Source organism: Gadus macrocephalus, chromosome 6 (assembly GCF_031168955.1).
Source record: "Gadus macrocephalus chromosome 6, ASM3116895v1".
Lineage (NCBI taxonomy): Eukaryota > Metazoa > Chordata > Actinopteri > Gadiformes > Gadidae > Gadus > Gadus macrocephalus.
In genome coordinates, this window is record NC_082387.1 from 14,355,453 (window position 1) to 14,372,952 (window position 17,500).

Here is a 17,500-nt window from a genome sequence, read left to right on the forward strand (position 1 = left end):
ATAGAGTATTTTTGGCCAGGCTCAGAACAGTACTATGTCACCGTTGTTGATCAGTCTAAATAAAGTCCCAGAACAACTGGGCCGAAGCAGCCAGGCACAAATAAGACACAAACAATTGACAAAATAAGGGAACAGTTTAAGGAAAAAGTGTATTATTAATGCCTCTTCAATCAAGTTCAAACAGCTCTAATATCCTGTCGTTTCAGAGGAATAGCATGACATTAGCATTCTGAACAAAACGTCACATTTGTGTGACGTGGTTATTTCTTGGATTTCAGAACTAAACCCCTGAGATTTTTAGTACAGAGATTATCTGCAAAGCGGTTCAGGGGAAGATATGGCCGTGCATTTGATCCCTCTGTTAGGTTTCAGCCTTGAAACACAATGTGTTTACTAGAGCCTTAAAATAGAGCGTTGAGGTTTCCCAGCATGGCAACCCTGACACAGACCAATAATAGTGCGACGGTTGTTGACAAGATCTTGAGGACACAATGTCAAGGTCGTTATTGGGCGATGTGTTGAATGTACATATATAATAATAGGGGTACCAGTTGGCTAATCACTAGGCCCAGTAATCTATGCCACAGGGTCTGTAGCATAGGAGTTGAAGATCGGTTGTTATGATTGTGCATGAATTCATAACTTTTTAAGATTTTGTGTCTTAATTGTGTCTCGGTGTATGGACGTGGGAAATCAGAAAGAACTTGTCATAGAAGGGTTAGTTACTGATGCTACCAAACCATACATTGTGAAGTCCACAATGCTGACATGAAGAACTAGTTGAACAAAGTAGTAGCTATGTAACGGAAAAACGGAAATGTAATGCTAAATAACACATTCAAAATAAAAACATGGGATAAGTCATCTACCTACATCACAGATACAGGGAAACACAGACACACACGCACGCACACGCGTGGACACAAAAACACGCGCAGCCCGTCATCTGAATATGAATGTGAACATACACCACACACATATTCGCACACACGTAAACAAGTGCAGCATGTCATCCTAATTTAGATGGGAATATACATAAAACACACACACACACACACACATTTCCATTCATATGTGTGCACACAAACACACACACAAACACACAATGAACTATTGTCTGTCTATGCAAATGTCCCCTAGCAGCGCTCTTTTTTGATTCAAAAGTGTTACAGCTGATGAAAGCTACGAAGGCCTCCTTCTAATCCCAACATGGGGAGAGTGGTGGCGGTGATGGTGATCAGAGAGGCCTCTGTGGCAGACAACCACTCCATTCCCCAGGAAACTGACACACTGAACACGCTTGACCTCATTTAACATTTAATATGTTATAGGGACGGTGAGTTTCACATTTGATTGCGGTTTCTGTGTCTTTTGGTGTGTATGTGCTCGTTGTACGGTTGCTGAGTCAGTTGTGTTCTCTAACCACAGTGTGTGTGGGTGTGGGTTGGTGGAGGGAGTGGGGGGATAAAGGACTATACTGATATCTTAGCTATGGTAGGTGCTTGGCACTTATTTCTAGGAACACCCTTACTGTACCCAAAGCGATATACTGTTGTGTCTCTTTCTTCTGACAAATGTACTTACTGTAAACGGCTTTGGATAAAAGCGTCTGATTAATGCCCTTAATGTAAATGTAAATGATACTGAGAGTTTCTATACATTATGCAATTATGGTATTGCCCTCTGTGTCGGATCACAGAGGGCAAGTTCCCCCCCTTGATTATCAGAGAATTGAAGGGTAATGCTACAAAAAGCAGTGAGGTTCAGAGCTGATCCACGCTGCCTCATGTCCAGAGTTGGGGGGGTCCGAGGGGGAATCACAGCTCCAGTGTTGGTACAGGGGCTTAACTCCTTTCTGGAACTCTGACTCACACCATTTCTGTAAGCATGACTCAGGACAAATTCAGAAACAGCAGCCCCATCCAACCTTCCTCTGAAACTATGATGAAAAACGGTTTCCTTTTATTTCTCTCAATTGTTTCTCACTTCCTTTACTTGTATTAACCCATTTGCACGCCACTTCCTTTGTATTCTGTGTTGAGTCAGCAATAAATCATACGCCCACACACTATCAACAATGGAATATATGAGGGTGTGATCCCCCCCCCCTCCACACACACACACACACACACACACACACACACACACACACACACACACACACACACACACACACACACACACACACACACACACACACACACACACACACACACACACACACACACACACTGTTGCATTCGCACGTAGGCTCACACTCCCGCTTATCTGGTCACTTAATGTTTGACCTCAAATGATATTGTTTTTCCTGTGAAGGAGGCAGTAATCCACTCCAGCTCCATCTGGCTTTGTCTTGACACACCTTTAATGGCGATTAAGTTTGAGGACAGACAAGACTAGGGGAAGACTAACGGATCTGAACTGATCTGTAACGAGTAGATGTGTCGCATCCGTTACTATTCTGTTTAGTGACAACAGATATCATTATAATCAACACTTTGTAGCTATGTATAGTGTGCTGATAGTGTGGAAACAATAAACTATGATCATATAGCATTACTGTTTACGATTCCTCTCCGTATCTCAAGATATTCTGACACGCGTTCCTGAAAAAATAGGATCAAACAGGCTCTCCTTCGGACAGGGGCGGCCCGGTCTGGTTTGCCCCGGTTACGTGACTCACTCTACAGTCACATCCCACACTGACTCAGTATTTGGGAAAGGGTGTTCAGCGTCAGAGTGCTGAGTCGCCGGCCGGTCAGTCCTCCCACGTGTTCCACATGTGGGCCACTCCCTCCACGTGCACTGAAGCCCCCATGTGGGACACTCTACCATGTGGTCCATTCCACGGCTCCTGGGTTCATTTCAATATGAGACACACGCGATAATAGATAGACAAAAGCAAGCCAGAAAACCTTTTTGGTGTTGTTGTGGCATTTGCTGCTTCTTAACCCCTTGAGTGTATATTTTTTTCACATTTTATAAAGTGTTAAGTATATTTAACACCAGCCCCCTCAAAATATAGGCTACTGAATACTTAACGACAATCCTCAGAATTACCTCTAGCTTTGGCTTCAATTTGTTGTTCAAAGATAACTTCTTTAAATCGACGGTATTGTAGCCTTTACTGTCTATGACACTGAACCCATCTTGAGTCCCCCGCCGCCTTACCATGCCTGCCTACCCCAGCCTGCCCACCAATGCCTCACTGTCTGTTTGCCTGATCAACAACCTGACATTTCGTCTTCTGCACAACAACACAGCACATTGTTCTCCTTCCTGCTCTGCAAAACCGGTCCGAGCCGCCCTGACCCGCTACGGTCAGCGCGGAGATGGTGGCGCACACACAGACTTCTTGATCAAACCAGCCGAGGCCGGATCAACCCGCACATAAGACCCATTGTGACCCGACCAGCGTCGGGCCCTGATGCGTCACTTCCCTGTGGCTGGTAAAGGTCACATGACCTCCATCAAACGAGGTCGCCGCTGGTGGCTGGCCCTCCCTATCTCTACAGTCACTCGCCCCACGCTACTCCCTTGATGGACATTCCGAGTCTGGTTTTTCCGCCGCTATCAGTGCGTAGGATAAAGCATGTGTGTGATAAACGACCACACATCGGGATGTGCTGAGTAGAGAGATCGTCCTCAGAGATGCACGTGGAAGACTGTCTGCATTGAGGTTCTTATTGTTATTCGTTCACCTTGACAGAGACTGCATTATCCTTCAACAAAGATTAGATACATTTATATTTACATAGTTAAATAATTATCAAAAGGAGAATTACGTAAACACGCTGAACCCTAACCCTACTACATCTGAAAGGCTGGTCGTAAAATGGTTCGGATCCCAACGCAGGATAACGGAGGCGAGAACGCAGAGGAAGGTATCGAGGGAAAACGCAGAGGAAGGTATCGAGGGAGAACGCAGAGGAAGGTATCGAGGGAGAACGCAGAGGAAGGTATCGAGGGAGAACGCAGAGGAAGGTATCGAGGGAGAACGCAGAGGAAGGTATCGAGGGAGAACGCAGAGGAAGGTATCGAGGGAAAACGCAGAGGAAGGTATCGAGGGAGAACGCAGAGGAAGGTATCGAGGGAGAACGCAGAGGAAGGTATCGAGGGAGAACGCGCCGAGCGACGACGCACCCCGTGTCTGAGAGGGAGAACAGCCCGTGTCCCCGACGTGTTGACAGGACGGGGGGGCCGTGCGCTGGCCTATTGCTTTCAGCAGCTGAAGCGCAAGCAGGGGGCGGGCGGGTTGGCGCAGCATAAACCGGTTTCAGCCGGCCGGGGCCCAGAACACACAGAGTACTGAGAACTTGAGCGTACTCCTCAGCACCGACCCCGGCCTGTGTCATCTGAACCTTACGGCCCCTCGCCTGACACACAAACACACACACACACACACACTCACACACACACACACACGGTTCTGTGCACAAGGGCAGACACACCACAGAGGGGACCATCCGGTAACCGTGCCAACCAGACACCACACAGTGCAGAGTGTGAACAAGACAAGACATTTGCAGACGAGTTATGTGATCGCTGCTGATTCACTCCACACACCCCCCCCCCCCCCCCCCCCCCCCCCTCTCCCCCCCTTATCCCCTCGTGGCCATTGGACTCGGCTAGCAAGCCCGCAGTGTGAAATGACCCATGGTTGGATTTTCAAGGAGAATCCCCCCACCCCCCCTCCCCACACCCCACCCGCCCGACCCCTGAGAAGAAAAAAGAAAAGATGGAAGAAAAATGACACTGCAGTAGAGAAACACGTTGGAATCCCGCCGCGGGCCGTTGCCTTTTTGGGCGGCCGGTAAACAAGCTCTCTAACCCCGCCTCACCAGACATGGTCCACTGCGGTGCGAGTTCTATTTCCACATCCCGGGACATCATCAGTTTCCGTCGTCGTGCGAGCCGCTATCCCTCTCCGAGGGTCTCTAATTAATCTGTGTGACCTTAGGGCCGTGGACCCGCGGACCTGTGGGAACAGAGAGGGATCCACGGCGGCGGCCGCGGCCTGGAAGTGCCTCTCGCTCAGCCTGAGGATTCCCGGCTTCTCTCAGTCACACCTGGTCATGTTGGGGACTTGGTAAAGGTTGTTTTTTTTGGCTGGTGCCAGTCCCTGTCCCTATGTGACGATCAGAGGATTGGACGTTATTTGGAATTGAAGCAACGTTTTGCTTCAATTTTATCCCGACCAGCACTAGACAGTGTATCCATAATGTCTGTAGGTATGTGACCGTATCAGCTCCTCAGACTCTTCCGTCTTCGGTTCAGCTGTGGGAACAGAATCATTTCTTCAATTGGGTTAAAGATGTACTGTTATAAACTCACGCCAGCTATAATGTCTCACTTTTATCAATGTATAATGTTTTTTTTAAAAAAGGGAAGGGATTGAATTGCATTCACTGCCCTTTTCTCTCAGAGACCCGCCTCAGCCTTGATGGCAGCAATAGCCTCCCATTGTCTCCACACACAGGCTCCGGTGTCTTTGACTGCACTGATCTACTGCCACACCTGTTCAGGTTGTCATCCTTGTCCAATGGCAATTAAAAGGTGTGCGTGTGAGTGTGTATGTGTGTGTCTTCTTGCATTCAAGCTCTCATAGTCACACGCATGCAAAGAGACGTAATGACAGACAGACCTGAAAAAGTAACAGGCACGCAACACAGAAACGATATAGGGGGCAGATTTAACATCAGGTCCCGCTTCTCTCATTAACAGTAGTATGGTGTTTCATCAGACCGCTCACTCTGTCTCTCTCTCTCTGCTCTGTCTCTCTCTCTGTCTCTCTCTCTCTCTCTCTCTCTCTCTCTCTCTCTCTCTCTCTCTCTCTCTCTCTCTCTCACTTTCTCTCTCGCTCTATGTCGTAATCTCTCTCTATCTCTCTCTCCCTCTTTCTCTTCCTCACACACACACACACACACACACACACACACACACACACACACACACACACACACACACACGCACACACACACACACACACACACACACACACACACACACACACACACACACACACACACACACACACACACACTCGCAGACACACAGAATGTGGTGGGAGCAGATGCACCCTTGGCCTTATACTCACAGGATGTCATCTGTGTACCAGAAGTACACATTTTTTACACTCCTAGTGGAGTGGAGCATTCTGAAGTGGTGAATGTAGCAAGAGAACTGAGTGCTTGTGACGGAGCCCAGTTTTGGCTCACCAGTCCCACTCAGAGCAGGAGAGGACATAGGAAAAGAGTTTGTGTCTGCCTATTACGTCGCCTGTGTTTTGAGTATGTATGTAAAATACTTTTGACAAATAACGATAACAATAAATCCTAGTTCGAGCCTGACCATGATCGAGAACTATTGTAAGCGAAAATCATTTTAACAATATAATACATCTTCCCTCGTTATTTCTTGCCAGTGCCGCCGCTCCCATAACGCGCACTACGCGCTGCGCGTAGGGCCTCAAGTCCTGAGGGCCCCCCCAAAAAAAAAAAAAAAAAAAATTAAAAAATATAATAATAATTCTTACTTGTATACTTCTGGTTTTAAGTTTGTATTTATGGATAACTATTTAATTTAAAAGATTTTGGACATTCCAATACTTGTGTGTACTGTATGTATGTTTTGGCTGTTCTGTGAACTGTGTTTACAGAGTAGATTTAACTTTTGCGTTTTAATAAAATGTTAAACTGGCTCCCATAAAGGAGTTATGCTTAGGGCCCCAAAATAGCTACGAACAATAAAAAACATCAGTGTTACCCCTTATGTTTTTTTTCATGACGACCAAAGTAAAACAACAGTGTTACCCCCTATTTTTTATTTGATAAATATAGACCCTTATGTTTATTTCATGACAGCCGATAAAAAACGACAGTTACCCCTCATGTTTATTCCATGTTGACCAAAAAAAACCGACAGTGCCACCCCTGTCTACGTTTTTGCGGGGATCCAAAAATGAGCTGTTTAAAGTGTTAACCTCCGACCTTAACAATGCACCAACAAGACACCGGACATAGGCATCACGAAGGTTATACTTGACTTTATAATTCACATGAAATAGATATAAGAGTCTTCCAACAGAAGACATCAACCGGACTTGAACCCCGGTCTCCAAGGGGTTAGGCAGAGTGCACTCCACTGCACCACTGAGGCGATGACCCCTTATGGTTTTTTTCATGACGACCAATAAAAAACAACAGTGTTACCCCTTATGTTTTTTTTCATGACGACCAATAAAAAACAACAGTGAAAAAAATGTTTTTTTTCATGACGACCAATAAAAAACATCAGTGTTACCCCTTATGTTTTTTTTCATGATGACCAAAGTAAAACAACAGTGTTACCCCTTATGTTTTTTTTCATGACGACCAATAAAAAACAACAGTGTTACCCCTTATGTTTTTTTTCATGACGACCAATAAAAAACAACAGTGTTACTTATGTCCTTATGTTTTTTTTCATGACGACCAATAAAAACAACAGTGTTACTCCTTATGTTTTATTTGACAAAGACAACAGTGTTACCCCTTATGTTTTTTTTCATGACGACCAATAAAAAACAACAGTGTTACCCCTTATGGTTTTTTTCATGACGACCAATAAAAAACAACAGTGTTACCCCTTATGTTTTTTTTCATGACGACCAATAAAAAACGACAGTGATACCCCTTATGTTTTTTTCATGTCGACCAATAAAAAAACACAGTGTTACCCCTTATGTTTTTTTTCATGTCGACCAATAAAAAACCACAGTGTTACCCCTTATGTTTTTTTTCATGACGACCAATAAAAAACGACAGTGTTACCCCTTATGTTTTTTTTCATGACGACCAATAAAAGACAACAGTGTTACCCCTTATGTTTTTTTTCATGACGACCAATAAAAAACGACAGTGTTACCCCTTATGTTTTTTTTCATGACGACCAATAAAAAACAACAGTGTTACTTATGTCCTTATGTTTTTTTTCATGACGACCAATAAAAACAACAGTGTTACTCCTTATGTTTTATTTGACAAAGACAACAGTGTTACCCCTTATGTTTTTTTTCATGACGACCAATAAAAACATCAGTGTTACCCCTTAGGTTTTTTTCATGACGACCAATAAAAAACAACAGTGTTACCCCTTATGTTTTTTTTCATGACGACCAAAAAAAACGACAGTGTTACCCCTTGTGTTTTTTTTCATGACGACCAAAGTAAAACAACAGTGACAGCCGATAAAAAACGACAGTTACCCCTCATGTTTTTTCCATGTTGACCAAAAAAAAACGACAGTGCCACCCCTGTCTACGTTTTTGGGCGGATCCAAAAATGAGCTGTTTAAAGTGTTAACCTCCGACCTTAACAATGCACCAACAAGACACCGGACATAGGCATCACGAAGGTTATACTTGACTTTATAATTCACATGAAATAGATATAAGAGTCTTCCAACGACCAATAAAAAACCAGTGTTACCCCTTATGTTTTTTTTCATGACGACCAATAAAAAACATCAGTGTTACCCCTTATGTTTTTTTTCATGACGACCAAAGTAAAACAACAGTGTTACCCCTTATGTTTTTTTTCATGACGACCAATAAAAAACAACAGTGTTACCCCTTATGTTTTTTTTCATGACGACCAATAAAAAACAACAGTGTTACTTATGCCCTTATGGTTTTTTTCATGACGACCAATAAAAAACAACAGTGTTACCCCTTATGGTTTTTTTCATGACGACCAATAAAAAACAACAGTGTTACCCCTTATGTTTTTTTTCATGTCGACCAATAAAAAACAACAGTGATACCCCTTATGTTTTTTTTCATGACGACCAATAAAAAACGACAGTGTTACCCCTTATGTTTTTTTTCATGACGACCAATAAAAAACAACAGTGTTACCCCTTATGTTTTTTTTCATGACGACCAATAAAAAACAACAGTGTTACTTATGTCCTTATGTTTTTTTTCATGACGACCAATAAAAACAACAGTGTTACTCCTTATGTTTTATTTGACAAAGACAACAGTGTTACCCCTTATGGTTTTTTTCATGACGACCAATAAAAAACAACAGTGTTACCCCTTATGGTTTTTTTCATGACGACCAATAAAAAACAACAGTGTTACCCCTTATGTTTTTTTTCATGTCGACCAATAAAAAACGACAGTGATACCCCTTATGTTTTTTTTCATGACGACCAATAAAAAACGACAGTGTTACCCCTTATGTTTTTTTTCATGACGACCAATAAAAAACAACAGTGTTACCCCTTATGTTTTTTTTCATGACGACCAATAAAAAACGACAGTGTTACCCCTTATGTTTTTTTTCATGAAGACCAATAAAAACATCAGTGTTACCCCTTAGGTTTTTTTCATGACGACCAATAAAAAACAACAGTGTTACCCCTTGTGGTTTTTTTCATGACGACCAATAAAAAACAACAGTGTTACCCCTTATGGTTTTTTTCATGACGACCAATAAAAAACAACAGTGTTACCCCTTATGTTTTTTTTCATGACGACCAAATAAAACGATAGTGTTACCCCTTGTGTTTTTTTTCATGACGACCAAAGTAAAACAACAATGTTACCCCCTATTTTTTATTTGATAAATAGACCCTTATGTTTATTTCATGACAGCCGATAAAAAACGACAGTTACCCCTCATGTTTTTTCCATGTTGACCAAAAAAAAACGACAGTGCCACCCCTGTCTACGTTTTTGCGGGGATCCAAAAATGAGCTGTTTAAAGTGTTAACCTCTGACCTTAACAATGCACCAACAAGACACCGGACATAGGCATCACGAAGGTTATACTTGACTTTATAATTCACATGAAATAGATATAAGAGTCTTCCAACAGAAGACATCAACCGGACTTGAACCCCGGTCTCCAGGGGGTTAGGCAGAGTGCACTCCACTGCACCACTGAGGCGATGACAATACACAATAATCATTCATCAATAAAGAGGATATAAATGACATTAAAATGTATGTGTGTATTTCTATTATTTTCCTTATGTTTTTTTTCATGACGACCAATAAAAAACGACAGTGTTACCCCTTATGTTTTATTTGACAAAGACAACAGTGTTACCCCTTATGTTTTTTTCATGACGACCAATAAAAAACAATAGTGTTATCCCTTATGTTTTTTTTCATGACGACCAATAAAAACAACAGTGTTACCCCTTATGTTTTTTTTCATGAAGACCAATAAAAACATCAGTGTTACCCCTTAGGTTTTTTTTCATGACGACCAATAAAAAACCACAGTGTTACCCCTTATGTTTTTTTTCATGACGACCAATAAAAAACATCAGTGTTACCCCTTATGTTTTTTTTCATGACGACCAAAGTAAAACAACAGTGTTACCCCTTATGTTTTTTTTCATGACGACCAATAAAAAACAACAGTGTTACCCCTTATGTTTTTTTTCATGACGACCAATAAAAAACATCAGTGTTACCCCTTATGTTTTTTTTGATGACGACCAAAGTAAAACAACAGTGTTACCCCTTATGTTTTTTTTCATGACGACCAATAAAAAACAACAGTGTTACTTATGTCCTTATGTTTTTTTTCATGACGACCAATAAAAACAACAGTGTTACTCCTTATGTTTTATTTGACAAAGACAACAGTGATACCCCTTATGTTTTTTTCATGTCGACCAATAAAAAAACAGTGTTACCCCTTATGTTTTTTTTCATGTCGACCAATAAAAAACCACAGTGTTACCCCTTATGTTTTTTTTCATGACGACCAATAAAAAACGACAGTGTTACCCCTTATGTTTTTTTTCATGACGACCAATAAAAAACGACAGTGTTACCCCTTATGTTTTTTTTCATGACGACCAATAAAAAACGACAGTGTTACCCCTTATGTTTTTTTTCATGACGACCAATAAAAAACGACAGTTTTACCCCTTATGTTTTTTTTCATGAAGACCAATAAAAACATCAGTGTTACCCCTTAGGTTTTTTTCATGACGACCAATAAAAAACAACAGTGTTACCCCTTGTGTTTTTTTTCATGACGACCAATAAAAAACAATAGTGTTATCCCTTATGTTTTTTTTCATGACGACCAATAAAAACAACAGTGTTACCCCTTAGGTTTTTTTTCATGACGACCAATAAAAAACCACAGTGTTACTCCTTATGTTTTTTTTTCATGATGACCAATAAAAAACCGCAGTGTTACCCCTTATGTTTTTTTTCATGACGACCAATAAAAAACATCAGTGTTACCCCTTTTTTTTTTTTTTCATGACCACCAAAGTAAAACAACAGTGTTACCCCTTATGTTTTTTTTCATGACGACCAATAAAAAACAACAGTGTTACCCCTTATGTTTTTTTTCATGACGACCAATTAAAAACAACAGTGTTACTTATGTCCTTATGTTTTTTTTCATGACGACCAATTAAAACAACAGTGTTACTCCTTATGTTTTATTTGACAAAGACAACAGTGTTACCCCTTATGGTTTTTTTCATGACGACCAATAAAAAACAACAGTGTTACCCCTTATGGTTTTTTTCATGACGACCAATAAAAAACGACAGTGATACCCCTTATGTTTTTTTCATGTCGAGCAATAAAAAAACACAGTGTTACCCCTTATGTTTTTTTTCATGTCCACCAATAAAAAACCACAGTGTTACCCCTTATGTTTTTTTTCATGACGACCAATAAAAAACGACAGTGTTACCCCTTATGTTTTTTTTCATGACGACCAATAAAAAACAACAGTGTTACCCCTAATGTTTTTTTTCATGACGACCAATAAAAAACAACAGTGTTATGCCCCGTTTACACCATCCCGCTAATGGCCGCTAATGGCCGATGGACCACCGATGTGGAAGTCGGGGTGATTCGGGTGACATCGGGCTAAAAATGTATGATCGGGTCAATTTATCGGGGTAGCATTTACACATACCCGATGTTATAACGATAACATAACGATGTATGCCAGGGAAGACACCCGAAGTGCGTTTGGCGACATTTGACGTCATTTCGAATGACGCCAAACACGTCAAATGACGCGTTTGGCGTCATTTGGCGTCATTTCGGGAGAAGGCAAAGGGGAGACTGGTTTAGACTGATATTTATTTATATATTTATTCATATTACAATAGCGATTTTATAATAATAGAACGCCGGTTCTAAATGGGCGAAGTACCCTGTAATTATAAAAGTAGGACATCCATCCATCACCCCCTATTTATACCCAAGTGGCAGATTGAGGGTCTTCCTTAACACAATCTGGTCACTCACAATCGTTATTTGTCTAGGGTTCTCGAGGGTCTTTCGTGTGTTGAGGTTGCCGATATAAAGACGATAAAACACGACAAAGCGCGGAAGATTAACGAATATAGCCGATGTGCCCAGGAAAATTCCCGAACGATTTGCGATGTCTTACGTTGTACTCCCGTTTTTATTCCCGATTATAGCCGATTAGCCCATAGCAACACCTGGTAACCGATTCTACCCCGATAGACCCAAAATTAACAAACATGTTCGTTCTTTGCCGATGTTGCCCGTTGTTGCCCGATCATTGAGCATTTCTTCCCGTTTCTTCCCGTTGTCTAACGATGTTCCCGGGAAGAGTAACGGTGTTTCCCGATGCAACCACGCTATTTGCCGATGTTATAACGATAGCTGCTGATTTAGCCATCGGGCACCATCGGGGCCCACTATCGGGTAGGTGTAAACAGGGCATTACCCCTTATATTTTTTTTCATGACGACCAATAAAAAACGACAGTGTTACCCCTTATGTTTTTTTTCATGAAGACCAATAAAAACACACAGTGTTACCCCTTATGTTTTTTTTTCATGACGACCAATAAAAAACCACAGTGTTACCCCTTATGTTTTTTTTCATGACGACCAGTGCCGCCGCTCCCATAACGCGCACTACGCGCTGCGCGTAGGGCCTCAAGTCCTGAGGGGGCCCCCAAAAAAATAAATAAAAAAAATAAAATTCTTACTTGTATACTTCTGGTTTTAAGTTTGTATTTATGGATAACTATTTAATTTAAAAGATTTTGGACATTCCAATACTTGTGTGTACTGTATGTATGTTTTGGCTGTTCTGTGAACTGTGTTTACAAAGTAGATTGAACTTTTGCGTTTTAATAAAATGTTAAACTGGCAGAAACCAATTCTTTTTTTCGGGGGAGGGGGGGGGGGGGGGGCATAAAGGAGTTATGCTTAGGGCCCCAAAATAGCTAGCAGCGGCACTGTTTCTTGCGCTATTATAACAGGCCATTTTGAGTTTCTGGACATCACCGGTTGATATAAGGCACCATCACAAGGCGTCACATCACTGTGTAAAGCCATTGTATGGAGAGCAAAGTTTTGGTTGCGTGCGATGAACAGTATTTGCTCCACACCCAACACTGGGGACTCTTTATAAAGATGTGCAAAATATAGACGGGCATTTAAAGATTGTTTTACATTGTATTGTGCTTCACACAAAAGACCAATGAATGTCACTGTAGTCCACACCCTGCTGTTTAGCTTCTGTGTTTTTCCATGCTCTTTTAGAACTACCATATGTTGTCAGGTGCAGGGAAGGTTTTGTTGGACATATGTCGAAAAAAAGGCCAACTGCAAGAGTGGTTATTGTAAACTTGTTAACATTGACTTCAAAAAAGTGTAAAAAACATAATCCACAACCAGAAATAGTCACACAAGAACCCTGCATTCTGAGATGTTTTTCGAATAAGCCTTAGTCAGCCGGCGGCTCACCGGGTCCCCGACACCTGAACCCCCCCCTTAACCTCCTCCCTGTAAGACTGAAGCTCCAACCAACCGGGGTCCACTGTGAGAGCTGGTCACCATGGAGAAGATCACGAGAACCACATAATAAGGGTTATAATAATAGTGAAGGGAATGTCCCTTCACTATTCTGTCTGTTCTAGCGTGTTACGGGTATTGGACTGGATGCCTGGACTCTCCTCATGGATAACCGGCCAGAACCCCATCACCATTTTAATATGATGTGCATGTATTTACCTGTATGTCAATTGTGGCACCCATTGCACTCCTGACCATCCCTGGAAGAAGGGCTCCCCTACACTGCGTTTCTTCTCAAGATTTCTTCCTTGCTGATTCAAGGGAGTTTTTTCTTGCCCGTGTGGGGGCATGGCATGGGTAAAGGGGGGTGTCACAAATATTTGGCCTGTTAAGGGCTTTGAGACTGTAATGGTGATTAAGGGCTATACAAATAAAATTGAATTGAATTGAATTGAAGAAAAACTGCCCTGCAATCCAAGTCGACTTGAGATAGTTTTTCCCCCCAAAGTTTAATGATACAAGCAAAAAGTGAAATACCTCAAACTCAGCTGGAAATAATCAAGGGACTTTCTAGTTTGTGAGAGGAAGCAGGTAAAGCTAGGAAAATAAAATGATTTTGGGTACAGTGTGCACCTCTGCAGAAAGCATTCGCAGGTAGCCTTTATATTGAATGTATTTTTTATTACTCCCGAGTCCACCTGCTGCACATATATTAAAGGTAGACTAACAGACTAGCTCAAATATAACTCGAGGGCCGGCTTGGTCAGAGCCTTAGCGAACTACAGTCCAATAGCTTGTCAGACATTTCACTTTAGCCGAGTACACTTTGTTAAAGGTTGGGTATGGAATTCGCTTTTTTGGCAATTTTTGCAAAATTACTTGAAATCCTTATCATAACCCACTTACAGCCACTGAGTTAGAAGTACTGACATGGAAATTAAACAAGTCAATCATCTGTGGAACGGGCAGGGCTCGAAAAACTCCAGCCAATGATTTCCAGAGCCACCGAGTGGCATTGGACAGTAAGTACGTCAATACTGCACTCCCCCTCCCCCTCCCCCGCGCCCCGCGTGCGACCCCTTCGTGCACGTACTCTCAAACCTCGTGACCCAGAGCAAGCTTCTGTTTGTTGTTATCCTGCGGTAGCTACTGGAGCTAGCTAACTAGCAAATGACTCACTCTCGCGCATCTGTGTTCGCTCGTGCATGATTGCGCGTCCATGTACTTGGAATGGGTGGAGTCAGAGTCAGTGTTGAAGGAGAGGGGGTAGGACCATTTGAGTTGTGTATTTTCAAAATTTGCTGGCATTTCGCAAATCCCATACCCAACCTTTAAGGTGATGCAATCTCAACCTTTAGAGTAACACATTGGACACAACTGGATGTGATAACCCATGGTTTATTAAAGAAACTTTGTTTTGTTATTTTTATTGGTTGTAAGAAGAATAGCTTGTAAAGAATATCTTTGTTACGCACTAATTGTGAAGCAATAGTGATTCATCCATAAGTGGTGAGCGGCCCAGTATATCATTCTGTGTTTCGAGTGTTTCTGTTAGGATGAATAATGTTAGTGGGGTGAAGTATTTGTATTCACTGTCAGTGTGTTTTCATGCACATTAGCCTGTTGTCGCTACAAGGTACAATACAAGTAGTTACGCTTTATGAAGATGGCATGCCTAAAGTAAGTGCCTTATCCTTTACATTTGGCATCGGAATCATTTTCCTTTAAGAGAAGTCAAAGCTTATGCCAGCTCTCCCCTGGTTCTCTGCACACATGGCCAAACGTCTGATGCACGCCCATCTGCTCTTCCATCTTCACCCGGAATAAAGGAAACTTTATTTATCCCTGAGAGAACATGAGTCACAGCTAGAGGAACGGGCGGATGTGAAAAAATCACGGGTGAAAATAGAAACGATACACAGGATGCAACCAAGAATTGGGTGACATGAAAACTTCTGTATGTGAAGTAGGCTGCCTGCTGTGTATTTTAAATCTAATAAATTATACAAATGCATTGCATTGAAATTTGAATGTAAAAAAATTATACTTCAAATGTAATATTATACGATATGTTCAACTTGCTCCCACAACGGGTCATGACAATAATCTAGACTGCATATAATAAAGATAAAAAGGTTCAGAAAGTATATTGATCATGAACATAAGGAATTGGAAGAAGGTTAAAGACTCACCTAATGTAGTAGTTTGGTTAAAGAGGGTCAAGTTTAGATGGTAAATTTCAGGCATCAGGTTAGATGGTATTCGCTTACAGATGGTTAAGTTCAGGGTCAGAGACGATGAAGTTTAGGTATTAAGTTAGTGATTTGTTAAGTTTCGGTATTAGGTTAGTGATTGGTTAAGTTAAGGTATTAGGTTTGAGATAGTTAGGTTTAGACTAAGTTTCGGTATTAGGTTAGTGATAGTTTAAGTTAAGGTATTAGGTTGGAGGTAGTTAGGTTTAGACTAAGTTTCGGTATTAGGTTAGTGATTAGTTAAGTTAAGGTTTTAGGTTTGAGATAGTTAGGTTTAGACTAAGTTTCGGTATTAGGTTAGTGATTAGTTAAGTTAAAGTATTAGGTTGGAGAAAGTTAGGTTAGGCTAAGTTTCGGTATTAGGTTAGAGAGGGACATGTTTAAAAGCATCTCCAGCACGGGACAACTCGCGGGATTCATAACCTCTTTGGAATTTGTGCATTTTATTTTTCTAATATAAACCTAATATCAACAGTAACCACCTGGCTTTTCTGCAGACGGCAGCAGAATGCCCATGCTTGTTCTCCGGTGCTCTGTTCTCAGACAGGCGTCCAAGGGATTGAAACGTTCCCGTGAGAGACTGTATTCATTCACACTGTCCTCCTATGAGACCCTATCACGACTCAGCATTTCTACATCCCCGCTTACATAGTCACCAGAGAGGCCACCCTTATCTCCCTCTCTCTCCCTCCCACTCCCTCCCTCCCTCCCCTCATAGCTTCTCTCTCTTCCGTGCCCCCTCTCTGGCCCTTTGTCTCTCCATATCAGTCCAGTACGCACTCATCTTCCGACAGCGGACCACAGAAGGTTTATTCCTAAGCCACAGAGAATCAGAGTCAACACATCCGAGTGTAAAATAGTTGGTAAATTATTTATTAACAATTTTACACCCATCTCCATCTCTCTGCAGCAGTAGTTGTATTGAGGGCACATCTGGCTGTCTCTTTCTTTACTAAAAACGATATGTACAACAAGAGACCAACCTTTTCTCATTCGAGAAAGGAACACTTCATGAAAGACTCAGACTTAATTTAGTAAAACATTGATATGTTCATTTACAAGTACAAAAAACAAATCAGATATACAATAAAAAAAAAGGCTTCATATATCAAACAACTCTAAGAAAACTATCGAAAAACGTGTTTTAGTGCAACGGGAAATGTAAAATAAAAAAAGTAGTTTGTACTGTCTCTCTTTGTTTCTCTCTGCTAAAGGAAGGCATGGTGAGGTCTGTGGGAGAGAGGGCGGGGTTAGAGGTGGGTGTCAGCGATGGGGATTCTTCTCAGCTCCACGATCTGGGAGTTGGAGACACTCCCTTCGTCGTGACCCTCGTGGATCGACTCGCTGTCGCTCACATTAAGGCCGGTGCCTAAAGGAGACACATGGAGCCACCTGTCAGCATGAGGGACTCAAACTCAACACTGTGTGTGTGTGTG

At 41.8% G+C, this 17,500-nt stretch overlaps 2 protein-coding genes across 2 annotated transcripts in view; one reads left to right on the forward strand and one right to left on the reverse strand.

Annotated features, from left to right (window-relative positions):
• The window catches only part of slf1 (SMC5-SMC6 complex localization factor 1), an 18,640-nt gene extending 13,547 nt beyond the window's left edge, over positions 1–5,093 (forward strand). The window contains exon 17 of the mRNA XM_060053478.1: positions 4,961–5,093. Coding sequence (XP_059909461.1) covers positions 4,961–5,093 — 133 coding nt within the window. The remainder of the gene's footprint in view (positions 1–4,960) is intronic.
• An 11,823-nt stretch (positions 5,094–16,916) lies between these two features.
• LOC132459655 (adhesion G-protein coupled receptor V1-like) overlaps positions 16,917–17,500 on the reverse strand; it is a 30,601-nt gene continuing 30,017 nt past the window's right edge. Inside the window, exon 7 of the mRNA XM_060054315.1 lies at positions 16,917–17,433. Coding sequence (XP_059910298.1) covers positions 17,315–17,433 — 119 coding nt within the window. The 3' untranslated portion in view covers positions 16,917–17,314. The remainder of the gene's footprint in view (positions 17,434–17,500) is intronic.